A 19224-nucleotide genomic window follows, 5' to 3' on the forward strand; every position below is an offset into this window, starting at 1 on the left:
AAATCAACATAACTGCTGTGAATGAGGGAATGCATGTTTTCATTCAATCAGTTATCTATAGTGTGCCATGAGGCTAAGCAGCGACATTGGACAAACCCTGAACTACATATGTCTACAATGATGCTGCCTACTGTTTATAATTGGAAGTCGGATTTTCCAAGTTCGCAATAAAAAAACAAAACACCAAGAGTGCCCCCAAATTCAATTCTACAGTATGAAGTGAAAGTACAGGGATAAGCCAGGGATCTGCAACTCAGTCCTTGAGCTCCACTGTCCTGCAACTTTTGGAAGCATTCCTGCTCCTTCACAACTGAATCAAAATGGTGAATTACCATCTTGGGATGTCAGCAAGTGTTGCAAAGACCTGGTCATTACCCATTCATTGGACTCGGGTGTGTTGGAGCAGGCATGCGTCCAAAAGTTGCATGAGTAGAGCTGCGGCGCCCAAGTCTATCTCTCGAGATCTACTATCCTGCAACTTTAAGATCCCTCCCTTCTCCAACGCTCCTGAATCTAAAGGCTCATCAGCATATTTTAGCTCAGCAGAGGCCATTCATTTGATTCAGGTGTGCAGAAGTGGGAATGCATCTAAAAATTGCTGGATAGTAGCTCTTCAGTGGTGTATGGATAGAAATAGGTTGTTACAGGCTTGTGCTGCTAATAGTAGTGTTTTCTGACTTGCTTTGTGACGCTCTCATCACAAATGTGATGTCACTTCCAGCTTTATTGCCTGATGTCCATAACAACTAAATGCAGCATAAAACCAAGTAGTCACTTGAAAATAACATTATTGAAACATTTAATTTACTCAGGTAAAAATTTTAACAAGCTGGTCTGTAACATGAAAGCATTTTGGAGGTTGAACCACTTTGAAATCTCGCCAGGATTGTTGATAAAAGCTTAATAATAATATTTTCATTTAAAGATGCATTACAATCTAGGTCAGTGATAAAAATAAGAATATTTACCAGCAAGACCAATGTTCACCATCTTTATTTGAATAAAGAATTGCAATTTCTTTTCTGAAATAAAAAAACAACTACAGCACTATTTCTTGAGCTGACATTGTTTCTGGTGATAATCCCAAAACCATGCCTGCATTTGCTAGCTGGAGAAAACTGTGTTGGCAGATGTATAAAATGCATTTGCATTTACATTAATGTGCTGGTTGGTGGCTGGATTTCTGTCCCACTGTGCTGAGCTTCTCCATACACTGGTGGGGAAACAGAAAATCAGAAAAAACAACAAAACAATGTAATTCTGCAGGAAGAATGCTGGTTATAACAGGATGTAGATCCACAGGGAACAGCAGTCTCATGTTATAACTGTCTTTTGCAAAATGAAAATCTAGAATCCTACTGTGAACTCATATGTAACGTGCATTGAATCTAAAACATTGCATGCATGTATGAAAATTAAATCTAGATTTTGAATGCTTCTTACATGGATGTTGTTAAATCCTTTCTGGAGTGAGACTGCTGCAGCTTTCTAAGTTAGATGCTGCAGCTCCTGTCCTCAGGCTGCAGTGACTGGGAAACACTTTTCTGATGACACAGCTTTGCCCTTATTAGCTTCTCTTATCTCCTATGGTTATTTCTCCCAAAGGGGGACGCTGTTTATTCCATCTTCTGGAAGCTCTGTTTGCATTTGAGCATAATTTGCTACGCTTCATTTTCGTCAGGAAAGCTGTAAATACCGTTTGGTTCAGGAGGTGGTAATTGTAACAATAGCAGTTCCTTTGTACTGCTTATTTCCTAATAGCTTTTGTGCTTTTGTTTTTATTTAACTGTCAGTCTCAGATAAAACGAAACAATGCAATTTGTGCCATAGTATACATTTTGAGGAAGGCTTTGATCCTTTACAAAACTTTAATGTAAAAGCCTTCCAAATTGTCTCATAAAACATGCACATCCTTTGTAAAGTGAAGCTTAGTAATGTGTGAACTTCGGAGCCCTGGTAAGTGGCATGATTTTTCTCCAGCAGCTGTAGCGTGTAAAGAAGTCCTGTTCAATTTACATCTGTCTGTCATACCAGCCTGCTGAGTTACCACGGTAGCAGGTCCTGCCCCGGGCAACGATGAAGGCTGTACTGCTAACGTGAGCTCAGAGCCTCAGACCACAGTGCTAATAAGGCTTATTTTTCTGGTTATCTTGGGCTTTGTGAGGCAGTTTAACTGCTTTTATTTGACTTTGTACACCTGAACCTAACCGAATAGACAGTGAGGATGCCTTGAATCACTAAGCAATGAGGGAATGTTCTAATAACATTTAAGAACCAAATTAAGGTGAAAGTTTTAATCTTTTTCATGATTATTACCTTATAAGCCCTGGAGAAAATATTGAACCCTGCATCAATTCAATGCATTAAACACAGCCTTTTTTCTATTCATACTGTGCGTCACCAATAAAAACAAAAAGGTGTGAATGAAATCAAGGTGATCAAGAGGCATCTCATTACATTAGAATGCTATTTAAGAATGTATTTATTTTAGTAATCAAATCATAACATTTCTTCTGGAATATGAATAAATTTAACCATGACTTGCAATGTTTATACATTTTTCGTCCACTCCTAGATGGAGCAGTCTGCTCAATGGTTTCAAGATGATGTGCCCTCACTTCAAGTTCATCACGTAAAAAAGAAAACAGCACTGCTGAGTTAAAGATTCAAAGAAAAAAGTTAACTCCACTCTTGAATGCGTTCACTTACATAACACTGACTTCAGAGAGAGGAGTGAAGCCAATCCAAGCTAAAAATCCAAGTTTTGCAGTCCTCCGATTACTGAGGTTTCAATTACAGCCGAGAAATGATTAAAAATCTGTCTTCGTTCAAATGAAACATTTCTTAATGATAGAAAAGATAAAACAATGTCAACTTAAAAAAAATGATTATTTATACTGTATACATTTTATTGGGGAACAAATGGTCCTTAAATTTTATTTGGATCCTTTGATAATCTCTGGAAAAGCCTTCATTGGTTTAACAGAACCCAAACCGTTCTCATAATTTTATGGTTTTTGGATGTTTAATTAGGTGATTTATCTGAGGTGATGAGTCATAAGGTTGGACGGCCTTTTTGTTTAGTTGGTCGCTCACATTGTTTTATGTTACAGACTAAGATATGAGCTTCTCAGACTAAACTGTTGACTGGGTTTCAAACTATATTTTAGGTTCTAATCAGATTGTGCGCTGCAGTGACCGTTCATCAGACTAATGTTTGTCAAAGGCGTTCCACATGTGTCAGTCACTGTTTTATAACTTTTGAAAAATGTTGGTCAAAATATTAAAACTGTTTGAGTAAAGCTCTATGCTGATGATGAACTGCTGTGGGAAAAAAAACTGTTCATGTCTTTTCAGTTTGCTTATTCAGTTTGATTTATTTCAGTTTCTGAGAAAGCAAAGGCCATGTTGAGTAAAAAGTAAAAGATTGTACCAGCTGTGATCTGAATCTATAAAAAGTATCCCTTGAGTTTTTGAACAATTATTCATTTTGCATTTTACTTAATGTCAATCCATTTGTAAAGCTCCATATGGATATTCTTTATAAAAAGCTGACAATTAAGTTAGAGTGAATTTTCAGGAATGAATCACAAAATTTTTATTGCAAGGAAAGTAATAGTAACTCTCACCTTTTTGCAAGTTATTCCTTTTGTTTAGATGTATTAATAATACTTAGGAGGCTTTTAAAACATCCTTAACAGTGGTCTAAACAACTCACTCTCATCTGTTAGTTCTACTACTTTTCTGAACAATTAAATCACTTGTAATAACCAAAACGTTTTAAAAGTTGGCATCCCGATTACCTGTGTGAAGCAGGTGAAACAACCCAGTCAACCGTGACTTCAAATTCTACAGCAGCAGCTGTAATTTGTTTAGTCTGCCTGATGTTGACCTAAGTCATTCCAGAAGCTGCGAGGTGGTCCCATGTACCGAGTTCAATTGCCAAGATTTCCCATCCAAGTCAATTTCACAGCTCAGCTGTAGTGAGTTTTTCCCCATTTCGTCTCTTTCAAACTCAATTTCAAAGAGTTGTGGGAGACAGCAGTGGCCTCACTGTTGTTCGATCACATTTTCTCATTAATTTAAAGCCACCGAAGATGCCTTCCGATAACGACATGAATAATGAATAGGTCTTTTAGTCTCCTTGTGGTGGGAGAGGCCCCCGTTTAATTCACTGTCTATCCAAGTATATTAAGGTTACTGCTGCTCCGTAATTAAAAAAAGCAACACCAGAGTCAAACATATGACATTGTTGTTCCGGGCATAATAAACAGGCAGTCAGGTTGAGTTTCCAGCAAGACGAAAACAATGTTAAACACCGCCAGTGTGAAGCCTTTAACCACAGAATAATACTCGATATGTAATCTAAAGGTTAACCCCAAGCTGTCAGAATATGCAAGACGTCTCATATTTCAGGAGAGTTCCTCAGATCAAAGGCCCTGATATGATTTGAGCTTCTATTTGTAGGTAATTGTGTTTTATGAGTTTTGTTCATCACTGGTATTGAAAAAAATAAGAAGAAAATTAAATGAGAGGATGGATGGATTTCTGTTTTGATGCATCTATCAGTGTGCTGCGAGCCTTAATGCACGATAGAAATCCCCTTCAGTTTATGAGTTCTAAATTACGAGGACCACAGATGTTTGGGCTCATTGAGTTATCTTCATTCAGTGCGGTTCTCCTGATTATCATAGCATTAATGCTACATATGAAGCCACCATTAATAATTCAAGACCTTGTCTACCTCAATTAAGGACCTCCCTCTAGTCAGGTCTCATATTCTGTTAGTGCAAAGTCTGATGCTCTCCTGCAGGACGGTTGTCAAGGTGCTATGTCTCCCCCTAAAGGTAACATGGAGAACTAAGCAAGAGCCCTGCGTCTGCATCTGTGTGTGTTCCACATGATGAAACGCTGAACTGATAGGCAGGATAATCATATAAACACAGAGCAGCATTTAAATCAGCGCCAATTATAGATCTCTGTCTCATTTGATGACACATTAGGTACAAGAGGATATGATTAGGTTTGTGAAATTAGCGACATTCCAGGGAGATAATGTATGCATGTAATTAGAGCCATGGATTTATTCTGTTTTTAACTTAAAAACGACTAGTTTAGGATTAAATACACAATAATTAGGCCGAATACAATCCACTTTTATTCTACCACTGTAAACATAAAATAATATAATGACATTAATATGCAATAGTTTATGCAATTTAAAACAAAGCTTTAAAAGAGGGCATTAAACATTAAATAGAGGGAAAACATTACATAAAATCTGAAAGCTTTGCTTTGACCTTTTCTTCAATGTTTGCATAGTATTTCATTTGTGTGAGCAGTTCCTTGGCTGTGTCAAGCTTCCCTGTTCAAAAACAAAATCAGAAAGCTCAATCAATTGCTCTCTCAGTAACAAAGAAGAGATTGTGCAAAGATCAAAACGCAAACAAAATATTCAAGTGTGAGGAATACATCATGTTTTCGCAAGAAGATCTGATCATAATACCTTCATGAAGGGCAGCATCTATCAGCTCCGTCAAGTCTGCGAGTTTCCCTGCAGGGGAGAAGAAGACAAGTTCCAATTCTGCATGTGCTAATAAGACGAGGCATTTTCAGTCTGTTGCTTTTCATTCCTACACACCCAACAGCACACGAGCCTCCCTGCTTTATTTGAAGTAACAAACCATGTTTGTAAGAATCAAAGACAGGCGCCTTGTTAACACAGTTTAAAATATGCAGCGTAAAACTCATCGGTGGAGCAAATTGCTAAGTATATCAAATTAAAACTGCAGAAGTAAATCTGTTTAAATCTTCTTAGAAAGAATAGACTAGACTTTGATAAAACCATTCAAAAAACATGAATGTTTCCTGTCTGTCAAATTGGCACAACTCAAGCGAGCTGGTGCAGTCATGGCTAAGATGTCATGAAGTAGCTTTTTGAATTGCATGGTACGGTCTAAGCTGAGGTGACTTTTGGTTTTCCTTTGTAGGCATCACCAAAAATCAGACATGGAAACTTTTCAAATACAACCACGACGGAAATGTCAAGCGATTAAAACTGAAACTGAACTGTGTCGTGGTAAGAGTTGAGACACAATCATCAGCTGTGGCATGAACTTCATAATATTTACTGATGAATGAAAATGCACCAACTTCCTTGTTTCCTTGCCAACAAGCCATACGACCATGCTCCATGTCTCAGAAGAACAGAGTTTCTCTAGGTTCAGATCTCCATTTAGACAAAACACCATAATTGTTCTCAGTTGTAGCTCTTAGATCAGTGAAAAAACTCTTCTACGTGTTCCTAGATCACGTTTTAAGCACTAAGGAAACAGTCTTTTTAGTTTCTCCCCTCGGGTTTATGGAGCAGCTGCTGTATGATATCAGATATGTTCATTGTATTCGGGTCTTAAAGCCTAGGCTGAACTTTTAGTTTGACAATTAAACCAGGTAATTTTTCTCCATTGTCTAATGGTTCACATATGGTTTCAGTTTTTTTGCTAACTATTTATAAATCCTTTCATGTGTTTAAACCGTAGCTGTCACTTTTGAGGCACCACTGGTTGGAATAGTGCATGTATATTAGGATCAAGGGTGTGTAACTCACAGGGGTCAAGTAGGTCAGGAGGGGATGCAATAATTGTGTCATCACATCACCTTTTTATTGGTTTTTGTATTTTTTTTTTTACATATTTATGTATCAACTGAGTCCATAAGATTTTGATTTTAATGTTCTCAGTGAGATAATTATTAGCTCAAATTAATCAGGAAGTCAAGCAGTCAGTTTCACATCCAGTTTCAAATTAAGGACACATTTCACAACATCAGTTTCACATACATCACATTTGGTTGATTGGATTTATTTGTTTTGCTTGTGCTCCTTAAGCAATGAATAATGCAGGATGGTTATGAACTGAAAGTAAGTATTTCTTTATTTTATACTCCCTCTGTTCAACTTTTGTAAAGCTCAGTTGTTTTTAACAACTACTGTACTAAAAATAATATTTATAATATAATTATTTTTTAACAATAATAAAACTGTCAAAATAATAGGAAACAGATTAAACAATGCAGACCCTTTCAGGTAGGGCTGCCAAAACAACAGCTTTTATTGTGTAATTTTTATTGGTTGACATGTTGCTTCTGTAATAAACTCAAATCTACAGATTATTTTTAGATGATATCATTGGACTTGACTCAGACTATAAGTAGGACCAGGATGTAGCACAGTGAGGCATCACCAACTGGTATGTGGGCTGCCTTTTGGAAGTTTCATTTTCCTTATTTGGCAGTCACCACCTTGATGCTTTTGAAGCCAGAAGAGGCTATATTTGGAAAAGCTCTTATTGGAGCTGAAGAGTGATACTTAACACATAATTGAAGAACCATCAGAACGCAGCTCAGAAAAGGTTAGAAATGAAAATGGTTTCATCAGTGAAATGTTTGACACCCACGTGTCGATCCGACAGCAGACATGGCTGAGTGATGGAATGACAATAAGAGAGAGCAGGTCATCACATTTCTTCTTACTTGTGAAGGACATTGTTACATTTAGGACTCCTACACACTTCTCAACACACAAATTTCCAAAGTATTTCGTTGCCATTTATAAAGCATAAAAATATCCAAAATGTCATCGTGGATTTATGTGGATATTTCTAGAATAGCCACCTGCAATCACCACTGGATAGAAGGAATAAAGTCTAGAAATTCAACTATCTACTTTAATTTTCTGCCATGCTTAGTCATCCTTGAGAAATACTTGAATTATATTTCAGACTTTTCCAAACTGTGTGGGATTATAAACTAGTGTCACGAAAGCCAATCCTCATAGGCCGGCATCTTTCATGTTTTATACCATCCTATGGTTCAACACACCTGAATCAAATGGTGGTTCATTATCAGGCTCCTGCAGAAGTTGATGACATGCTGAGGAGTCCTTTGAATTACTTCAGGTGGAGCAGGGCCACATTTAAAACCGGCGGGACATGCCGAGGCTTTGAGGACTGGAGTTGGACATCCCTGCTGTACACCGGTCCTGATGTTACTAAGAAGTGTTTTACAATTCCCCAGAGGAAAAGTGTTAGTAAAATTAAAACCTTAGTCCTCAAAACCACCCACTACACTGTGAGAGAGACATTTAGATCCAGCATCCCTGTCATCTCATATGTTTTGTCCTTTGCTAACATCATTAGCAAGAAAATATCAGGAAAATTTAACATCATTTCATATCTGAGGGATATAAGCAGGTTACACTTTTCCTTTTTATCATGTGCTCCTTCTTGCAACTTTATGACAATCAGCAGAGCTTAGGAGTGTAAACCTCTACCTTTTGTGTCTTGGCCGATCTTATTGACTTCTTCAGGAGTCTGGGCTTCCTCCAGGGCTTCATTGATCTCCATCAACTCCATTAGGAAGTGTGAGTCAGCTACAGAGTCAGTACCCTCCTTCAGATGCATGCCCTCAAGCTCCAGCTGCAACGCACAAAGGAAGTCCATCAAACTCACTGCTCTTCTAAATAAATGCTTAGTTGTAAAGTTGTAATAAACAAGCGGTGAGACGATCAGAGCGTACGTTCATAAAATTAACTACTTATTGGAAGATGAGGAAGAGATTTACACTCACCATGTAAAGACCACGACTCAACGGCTTCAGCAAAGTCTTGTAAGCTTTGTTCACGAGGGCAGACTGGCTTTCTGAATACTCCTGTTCTTTCTGCAAAAGATTCAATTCAGTTCAATTAAGCAACACAGGTTATATTTAGTCATTAAAAATGTAAAAATATCTACACTTAATAACATCAATCATGTTTTTTATCTGAAATAAATAACAATCTCAGTGCAGAGTGAAAAACATTAAACTTTGACAGAACAGAACAACATAGGAGCTACTTTACCACATTGCCTGATCTACACCACTGCCAAACACCAAATCCTTGGCGATGCTAACAATTAGATGCATGACATACATTGTCTTTTGTAGTCTTGTGGTTTGGGGCTCTACAATGGGTGTAAGTGTGAGTTTGATATGAGATCTCTTGACATGAGATGGGGAGAAAAATATGTAGGAAATGCTTGGTATATCTTAGCACATTTTGCAGCTATCGGGTCTGTCAGCTCTAGTGAAAATCAATAGTCTCACGCTCTAGCCCATGGGCTTGTAGCGTGAATCTTTTCCAGTAGTAATAACCAATGGAGTAGGCGGCTGCCTTGTAACCTTGTAAAAGTAATGAGCTTCTTTGTGTATAGGTTTAAGACCCCAGAGGCAAGGAGATGCCTAGTTAATAAAAAAAATGATAAGAGGGGGTGAGAAATAAAAGAGTAAAGATAATATTGGACAAGTTGGGTTTTATATGTCTTTGATATGTCACCACACATTCTGCTGTTTCCTAGTTTAATTTCATGCGAGAATATAAAAGCATCTGGTCGTCTTTATCAGAAAGAAGATGATCTCCTCTCTGTCCTTGGACTTGGATTACTTTTTTAAAAACATCTGCTTACTTTTTCATATGGATATCCATAGAAAACTCTAGATAATGTGAAAATGTACCAAAAAGAACCACTTTGTAGAAAAAGCTATTGTCACTATTCATTATTCTAAAACATGAAAGAGAATGGGCAAAAATCACCTCTATATAGGAAATCCACAGTGAAAACCACTGCTGACCATAAAGAACACAAAAGGCCATTTTACATTCCCCAGAATCTTCATGAGCCCAAAGAATTGTGGGAAAGTATTCACAAGAAAAAAAGTGGAACTTTCTGGAAAGGCCAGGTGAAACTGTGTAAGATAATAGGGCAAAAGGCATGAATAATTAAATCTGTGGATTTAGTTATCCATAACTGGGGGAGAGTCATGGATAGCTAAATCAACACTTCATGAACCAGAACAAAACCTAAAGCACAAATTCTAATGTCTTCAATAATTCAGTCACGTTTATTTCATAAGAGTTGCTAGATGTGCCTAGAAGTGTGGCATCATTTATTTCTAAATGTGGGATTGGTTGAATTTTTAAACATTATGCTTCTGCAAAATGATCCGTTTACTTGAATCCTTTTACACAAAACGGCTGCCAACAACTGTTCAGGGCCATGTAGCTCCAGTGACACAAACAGCCAATCTCATCCTCAACATGTGACAAAACACTCCATTTAAGTAGCAGCCGCCCTCAGCAGGAAAACAGCATAATGACTAATAAGGAAAATAATCAGCATGTAAATCAACAGTGACAATTGTTGATTACGTTTAATCATCTTTTCTCATTGTTTATCCAATCATAGCATGTTGGCTTGTAAAGACAAAATGGTAGGTGAAAAACTATGTTGAATTTTTCTCCCTATTCTGGCAAAAGAAGGTTAAGTAAGAAATAAACACGGATAGATCTGTGTTTATTCTAGCAAAACAATCAATAGTCTTATTGCAGAGGAATTTTTTAGAGGCCACATGTGGGTCAACAAATGAAGGGGTATATATCTCCTATCTGTTATAAGTCTATAATAACAGCTGGGGGAATTAGTATGTGCTACAATATAGTGTACAGGTGATGTGCCTCTGCATTGAAAGGAGTCAGTGGAGGTGGTGGAGGCATCTGATTAGGATGCCTCCTGAGCTGCTCCTGTTGGAGGTTTTCTGGCCACGTCTCACTCGGAGGAGACCCTGGGGGCAGCCAAGAGCTCCACTATATATCCCCTTCTGGTCTGGGAACAGCTTGAGATCCAACATGTGGAGAAGGAGAGAGTTGCCGGGGAAAAGGGTGTCTGCGTTTCTTTCCTGAACCTGTTACCCCCGACGACCTGACCTCCGATATGCAGAGGACAACAGATTTACGCTGGATGCTCTGACAATGGGTGATAACAGGAGAGAGAGTCTATTAACACTTTGGGAGCTGGACTTCATAACTACAAGAATTTTTTTGTTCTTATAAAATGTATATTTTTTAATTAACCTTAAGACAAGACAGCATTATTTTATATTATCCTGCTTCTAAGTAACAAAGTATCCTCACGTCTTTGATGTTGGCTGTGAATAATTGCATGCAATCCTTAAACAAAGATCAAATAGTAATTAAAGACTATTAAATCCAAATAATCCCATTCCAGTTTCATCAGAGCTCCTATTTGGCAGCATAAAGCTTAATTAAATCTAAATAGGACATTTTCTGTAAAACATGAACAATACTAAACGAAGCATTTTTGTAAAGAAAAATTAATTAATAGATCTGAAAATGCTTACCCTATAAGATAACTTGGGTGATGACTTTAAGCATATTTTCGAGTCTTTTTTTATGATTTGTTCTTTAAATTATTTCTCAAAGAGTCTTATAGAAATAATAGCTGTTTTGTTATTGCTCCTACATGCTATATAAAGGTTTATAATGATGCCATTTTATAGAAAACATTAAGTCTTAAGTCTGTGGCGATAATGTCCTGCAAAATTATTCATAACCTTTAATTTTTCCACATTTTGTCATGCAACAACCACAAACTTCACTGGATTTTATTTAGACTTAATGTTATTGACAAACACAAAGCACTGCATAACAGTTAAGTAAAAGGAAAATGATGCATGTTTTTTTTTTTTTTTTAATAAAAATAAGCATATGGCTGTGTGTGCTTTTATTCAGTCCACCTGAGTCAACAACATGTAGCTGGGATCAAAATGCAAGTTGTTTAGTAGGTATCCATCAGCTTTCCTCGTCCAGCAATGATTTTTTTTTTTTTTCACTCTTCTTTGCAAAGCAGCCAAAGTTCAATCAGATTGAACAGAGGCCATCGGTAAACAGGAATCTGCAAACCTAGCAAAAAATTTTCAATTGGATTTACATGTGGACTTTTACTGCACCATTCTAACATGCTATGATCAAAACAACTGCACTGTAGCTGTGGCTGTATGTTGCCTGCTGGAAAGTGAACATACTCTGTTGTGTCAAGCCTTTTACAGCCTATAAGAAATGCTCTGCGAGAGGGATTGTTGTCCACTGTCACTACATGCTCATCAGGAGCAGAAGGGAGGAAACATATTTGACTAATTTGAGTAATAAACTGATCTTGACTGCATTGTTTGATAACTAGAATCTAATTGACTTTGAATCCATCTGAATGAAGCAAAAGACGCATTTCTGTATATAAACTGATGGGTTATTTTGATGAAGTGCCTTGAGATGTGAATTGGTGCTGTATAAATAAACTGAACTGAAATGGCTGTAACATGACCAAATGTAAAAAGAAAATGAAGAGGCATACATATTTTTGCCAGGCTTTGTATATTTTCACATTCTGTGTTCAAATTGAGGGTTATGGAAATGATTTTAGCGATTTATCTGCTGTATGCTTCTTTTGGTAATGCTCTGCAATAGACCATCTTCAAATCGTGCCCCTTTCAAATGATGCCCACTTAAAGTTAAACCCCTCTCAGAAGACAGAGCTCTTTTCTTAGAAGAGTCTTTTAAGCTGTTCAGATGCTCTAGTTCTAAAATATATATATTTTTTTGCCTACCGAGTCTCTTTTTCTCACTTGACCAAGCAGACCTTCTAGCTTTAACAGCTCTTTTGAATAATGTGAGCCAATATTTTGCCCTTTAAATTATTCAAGTGAATCGGCTATAACCACAGATCTACTCTAACAGGAGGAGTAAAACAAGCAATGAAATCAAAGTACAATGGGAAAAAACTTGTAGAGACCATTTTTCTTTTGTTTTTGTTGTTTAATTTTTGATGCCATGGATCATTCTTTGCATAGTTTATTTTTTAGCTTATTAGAGGAAACACTGTCTTTTTAGGTAAACTATTTAGATAGATATTAGATAGTCATGAAACCGTTTATTTATTTATTCTATTTATTATTTTAAAGTCCCGCCTTGCATATTATTAGGAATATATTTTATCTGTGACCCTATCCATCAAAGTCTGCGGACGTTGATAACACAGATCTACAGTTGAACTGAAATGCACATCAATCATATAGATTATGGACTGCACTGCTCAGTACTCAGATTGCTACACCATCAGGCTGTGGAATAAGCAATAATAAAAAAAAGACAACATTTTCTTTTTTTTTACAAACATATTGTGAATGCTATGGTGTAGGAACTGCAAGAAGATACACCAAAGTCATGGATTCCAGTTCGTCATTAAGTCAAAGGGCTTTTCCACTGTTTTTAAATAATCTGGATAGATTATTTTGTAGCCTGCAAAATGATGGTAGAACTTTTGCCTTGCAGCAAGAAAGGTCGTTTGAATCCTGACCTGGGGTCTTTCTGCTTGGACTGTGTTCTTGGGTGTGAATCGGTGTGAGGTTGCACTTGCTTCTGCATACACCATGAATGGACGCATTACATTTAATGATCTCCAGTCCAAAATATAGATTGCTTTGATTTTCAGATTCTACTAATGTGGATACAACATTGAACAGAGATATTTAAGACTACTGTAGCCTCCAATTTTTTATGAAGACACAAAAAGAAATATTCAATGTTTTTTCTCATGTTTGACCTTGGGGCCAATTCAGCCAACCACACTTTATGGAGTATTTAAACCAGGACTTAATTATCCATTAAAAAAAACAACACAGTGTTGAAAATGTCATTCTTTCTGTGAAAGTAAATAAATGATTCAGTCGCAGAAGTCGAGGCTCACCAATGGCAAAAAATGGTGCAGCACCATTTTGTATTCCAAAATACAATCAATATGTTAAATTCCAGATTGTATATGTGTTTCCCAGTGTTTTGCATGTTATTAGTCCAACTTAACATTGCCAACGATGATGTCATAAAATTGGATTGTTCTGCATTTAAGTGGTAATCTCCTCCCACACTGGGTTTATTTAATTAGGTCATAGCAAAAGATTAAATCGTTTTACGATAGACTGTAGAGCAAGAGATATAAAAAAAAATAATGACAAAACAAATACCCAAAACAATACTTTGTGATTTTAGGATATAATGAAGCGACTGATATTGATAGTCATTGATATTATTATAAAACATATTTGCTTCTCATCCTATTTATCAACATTTTATTTAAAACATGCTGTTGACATTACTTATATTTTGAATATTTTTGCTATTAAAATAGAGTTATTGCCTAAGTAAATGTATATTAAACTGGCCAACAGGAAAACAGAACAAGTAACACCGGAGGACTGAGCTTTCCTGAGCCACACAGGGTGACTCACACAGGAAAGCCTCTCTCTGACTCAGCTGATCTCCCTGCACCTTACAAGATCATCTGCCTACCACAGATTTCTGGCTGAAGTTGTCTGGATGAAGAGTCCGCTGAAGCTGCAAGTATCTTTTCTGGAGCTTATGTGTGTCCAATGTGAATGTGTAGTCACTGCAAGAAAGGAAACAGCTGGTGAACTTAACTATTTTTGCTGACAGAGACACAATCAAGTAGGACAAATGGAAAGAGGCAACGTGCGACACTGACCAGTCCAGGATCTTGAAGTAGGACGCCCCTTCCTCGGGGGGTTGGATCGCTTTGCATGAGTCGCAAAAGAAAGAAGGAGTTCTGTCAAGAAATTCTTTACAGTTCCAGCAGTTAAGTTTAGCTTCGCTCGTGGAATAACTCCTCGACGAAAAGACCTTATTGGTGCGGTAACCTGGTCCTCCAAAGTTCGCATCCCTGTGTCCAGTGTCCTTTTTGTGGAATGTTGACATGCAGTGACGTGAACATGTAACAGTTTGCGGAGCAGCTCGTCGGTTCGGCATCAGGCAGCGAGCCGCCCGGAGCGAAGACGAAACCCGCAGCAGACAGTTAGTGTGAAACATTATGTTGGCTGCTATGATGTCAACCAAAAAGTAATAAAAAGCTCTGGATCAAAACAAATATCTCTCTGTCAGCGAAAAGCAGAAGAAGACAGTTTCTTCTTCGAAATCGGTTGCACACCACAGCGCCACCGCTCGCTTCAGTCACGAAAGTTGCAAAGATGCCTTGGACGATGGCTAACTAGCAAGCGCATATTTGGTCAGCGATAAATAGTATTAAAATTGAACGTTCGGCTCGAATGCGGATCACCATTCATAGTAAGTTACAGATTCCAACCGCGTCATTTTAGGATTAAAAGTCCACATTTCCTATGAGCTAAAGCGATTGTCAGAATGCAAACTTCCGATTGTAGAAACAGAAGGAGCTGCTAGCATGTAGCTCATGAGCTAGTGGCTGGGGTAGCTTTGTTTGCCAATGTATTTTAATTGCAAATACGTTTTTTTTTTTTTTTATCTTTGCAAAAAGTAAATCTCTTGCAGGTCAGGTGTGTTTTTCTTTATCGGATACCGGTGAGATTTTAATGTCGCGTAATTTCATCGAATAATTCCAAAAGAAAAGTCACCTGCCTCTAACTTTCTGTAAATAACTGGATCAACTACTTTGGCGAAAAGTAAAAGGAATTTGTTTTACAGTCTGTCGTCAGCTGTGTTCTTTGGCAAGGTAGTACGTTAAAAGTTACAGATAACTGGAATATCTCTTTTCAATATGAAGTAAATATTGAACCAACAACAGCTCCGTAATCATTTTTTTGCAAGAAGTTTTGGGAGGGCATTGAACAAGAAAACTACAAATTTGGCACAAGAGTAGAGATGTGATCAACATTAATGAGGAATTAAGTGCATTTTTCAGTGCAGATTCTAGTTATACTGAAACTAGAATCTATACAAGAGTCTCTCCCAGAGACTACTCGGATGAACCCATGAAGAAACTATATTAAAACACTAATACAATTAGTAAACATTAAGTGTTCCTCTTGCATTGCCGTAGATATTTACACTATTTCGTAGTTCGCCGAAAAAATTTGCTGACTTGATTGAAAATATGTCAATAGCAAATTACCAGACATTATCGAAATGTGTCATTCCAGTCCGCATTTATCCACATCGTGAAGAGTGTCCGTAGATTTTCTTTTGATAGTTTCTTTCTGAAGTCCATGTAGTGTTTTCAAACAACCTGTGGCAACCTTAGAGAATGCAATTAAATATCTCAGATGGAGGAAATTAATTTCAACATACACAAATGTACATCCTCCACAGAACTCTGATCCTCTCATCCATTTCTCTTCTCATCCTACCAAAGGGTAGGATGAGAAGAGAAATAATGTTGTGATTATATAGGGATTTCCACCAAAATAGCAAAAATAAATAGAAAAATTAAGTCCAGCTTGCTTTATTTGTTTTGTTTATTTATACTTTGTGAGTTTGAGTAAAAAAAAAACCTGGCTCGTAACATTAAAATAACCTGTATGTCTCTTCAAAGCATCATATATGCTTGAATAAATGTTTCTATCAGGACCGTTGAGCATTACCATGTTCACATAAACTAGAAAATAGCAGGAACCACATTTTCATCCCCTAAAATGTCTTCTGCTCAGATCTCCCGTTGAACTGGCATGGCGATGAAAAAGGAAATGGTCCATGAAGACTGCTGGCTGCTGAGAGAGTGGCTGCTCCACCCGGGACATCATCAGGGCCTGGAGCTCAGATAACACCTCCGAACTGGCCAGTGTTTTATTATCTTGGTGGACCTGGTGCTGCTTAATCTATCCACCCATCCAAGTTGCTGCATCTGAGATGCTGTTAGGTGAGTAAACGTTCCTCAGCACTGAAGCCAGGGTGTGCTCGCTTTTTTGGCAAAAGATCACACTAGGCGCCTCGGCCCCTCGACTTTACAGTTTCCTGACAAAGTACAAGCAGTGATGAATGCCAGCCCCTATTCTTGTTATGTGTGTGTGTGCGTGTGTGTGTGCATGCGCGTGCTTGATTTGGGGGAGGTGGGAGTTCAAGGGGTGATGGCAGAGTATTCCGGAGAGACAGTGGATGGAGACAGAAGCATCCGTAAGGTAAACAGGATCTTCTCCTGAAGGTCGAGGGAGGTGCTTCTCAAGGCCCCCACAGACAATACTCTGGGTATTATTAACGGAAATGGCTAAGAATAGAGAGGAGGGGAGCGAGGTGGCTCCTCTGGCGCTCGCGTTGTTTGGGTTAAACACGCCAAAATGGAATGTCTTCTTAGAAGAAGGCCTTCTTTAGCGTGCATGTTGGGTGTGGTGCCGTCACACGAGGCGAGAGGTTGATCCGAAGGGCTGGATCAGGCTTTCATGGACAGCGGAGACAAAGGACGGTAGCTGCGGAGAGTTCTACTCTTCTTTATAAATGGCTTTGTTGGGCTTCACAGTTTGGATTTGTAAGTAATTCTGTTTTTCATCTCCATCTAAGACAGTTCTGCATTTCATCTATGTCTTGTCAGCATTTTGCTACTTTTGCGTTGGGCATATTTAACGTCTGCGCTTACCGTGTGGATTAAATTTGCATGCATCAAGGATTTATTCCTGCTTAGCAGTGGATTAAAACCTTTCTATTAGGTGGGGTTAGTTCGTTTCACATGTGCAGCATCAGTTATGATGTAATGTTTGCATAATAAGAGGAATGACAGATCAGTGAGTAACATAATTTAGAAAAAAAAACATTGTAAGGCTTGTTTTAGGGTAATCCAGAAACCTGGCTCCTGTGATGGCGCCTCAAATGCTAAAGGTTACAGAAAAAGTTAGAAGCAACAAATGACGGAGAAGAAAGAGAAAGGTTTGAAAAATATTATCACAGCTGATGCCGCTATTGCAATATTCTTTGAGTACAAAGCAGTTATTTCGTATTAATCAAAATAGTGTCTCTCTTTTCTGTGTGATTTTGATAAAGAAGACATTATCACATTATTGTCCTACAAAAAGAATAATCTGGATTTCTTTCTTTTTTGGGACGATGCGGGGACGGGGTTTATATGGAAGCCATAATTATTTAAAATCAATCTTTTAGTGTAAAAAAATGCATTTTCATTTTGTCCTTCAAGAACCGACTTGCCTTGAAAATCAAATTATTGCCCGATACCTTCATCTTAAATCTTCCCTTTACTGAAAAAAAACTGACAATTGTTTTTTTTTTTTATTTAAATGCAGAATGTTATATAAAAATGTGATTAAATTAAATCGGCAATGTAGAGTGATTAGACAATTTCTAGAAAACAAATTGAAATACGTGAATCTCAAAAAGTGATAATTACAATTGTTGAACTGTGCTGTAACATTACAATAATACTAATATTCCAGCTGTATAATTTTCCTTATTATGCAGCCCTGCGACAGGCTTCCACTCAGGTGTAATAAAAACTGCAACAGGTGGAGATTTAACAATTTGTCATAATGGGAGGACGGCTCTAAACCGCTCCATGTGGATAAATGTGATGAATAATCACGATCAGAGCTCTGTTTAACTACCATAATGAGCAGAGTAATGGAGCTGCTTAATATCTGTGTTCAACATCAGTGCTAAATACTTACATTAACTGAGCAACATACTAGCTTTATTGTTCAGTTTTATGTTGAAAATGTTTATTACTCATTTGTTTAGCTGCAGAACAAGGAAAGTACCTGCACTGCTGTTGGTTATAGTTAAGTTCCACATTACCTGTGAAATGCTGTTGCAAGATTTTACTAAATCTTTAACTTGCATAAAGGAAATTCAAAGCATACATATAGGGTTATGGCTTTTTTTTCATTTTGTAAAATATTTTTGAATGCATGATAAGTTTTTCTGTATGTTTTCTTCACTGAAATGCTGTCATTATGCTAACCTGTTTGCATAATGCTAATATATGACCAATCTTTTCTTTTTTTTTTTTTTTACTTTCTTGCTGATTATAATTGTCATGTATTTTTGTATTTTTGTTGTTGTTTTTTTAATAAAACACTCTGCTGTTTTTATAACATTCTGACCAGTCAGACTGCTCTGAAACTCTAGTGGGCACAGGCTGTTTCCATAGCTTTAATTTATATTGAAAGCACCTACAGTGGGGAGAACAAGTATTTGATTTTTCAGGTTTTCCCACTTGCCAAGCATGTAGAAGATGTCATTTTTATCATAGGTACTCTTCAACTGTGAGTGATGGAATCTAAAACAAAAATCCAGAAAAATACAATGTATGATTTTTAAATAATTAATTTCCATTTTATTGTGTGAAATAAGTATTTCATCATCTATCAACCAGTAAGAATTTTGGCTCTCACAGACATGTTAGTTCTTCTTTAAGAAGCCCTCCTGTTCTCCACTCATTACCTGTATTAACTGCACCTGTTTGAACTCGTTACCTGTATAAAAGACACCTGTCCACACACTCAATCAATCAGACTCCAGCATCTCCACAATGCCCAAGACCAGAGAGCTGTGTAAGGACATCAGGGATAAAA

At 37.4% G+C, this 19224-nt stretch overlaps 2 protein-coding genes across 3 annotated transcripts in view; one reads left to right on the forward strand and one right to left on the reverse strand.

The window, feature by feature from the left end:
• Nucleotides 1-5135: 5135 nt before the first annotated feature.
• Nucleotides 5136-14871, reverse strand: hscb (HscB mitochondrial iron-sulfur cluster cochaperone). Its single transcript, XM_008417904.2, has 6 exons — nt 14427-14871; nt 14234-14330; nt 8626-8715; nt 8330-8474; nt 5507-5554; nt 5136-5365 (listed from the first exon to the last, which is right to left on the reverse strand). Exons 1-6 carry the CDS (start codon nt 14765-14767, stop codon nt 5271-5273), a joined length of 816 nt encoding a protein of 271 aa, XP_008416126.1. The 5' UTR covers nt 14768-14871; the 3' UTR covers nt 5136-5270.
• A 31-nt stretch (nt 14872-14902) lies between these two features.
• The window catches only part of lrrc8ab (leucine rich repeat containing 8 VRAC subunit Ab), a 14337-nt gene continuing 10015 nt past the window's right edge, over nt 14903-19224 (forward strand). Inside the window, exons 1-2 of one of the 2 annotated variants that reach the window (XM_008417905.2) lie at nt 14903-15022; nt 16360-16568. The gene's annotated coding sequence lies outside the window, so the exon portion shown is untranslated. Of the gene's footprint in view, nt 15023-16359; nt 16569-16937; nt 17172-19224 lie in introns of those variants that run through there. The other variant, XM_008417906.2, reaches the window with a different exon arrangement.

This window comes from Poecilia reticulata, linkage group LG9 (assembly GCF_000633615.1).
Source record: "Poecilia reticulata strain Guanapo linkage group LG9, Guppy_female_1.0+MT, whole genome shotgun sequence".
In the NCBI taxonomy this organism is placed as follows: Eukaryota; Metazoa; Chordata; class Actinopteri; order Cyprinodontiformes; family Poeciliidae; genus Poecilia; species Poecilia reticulata.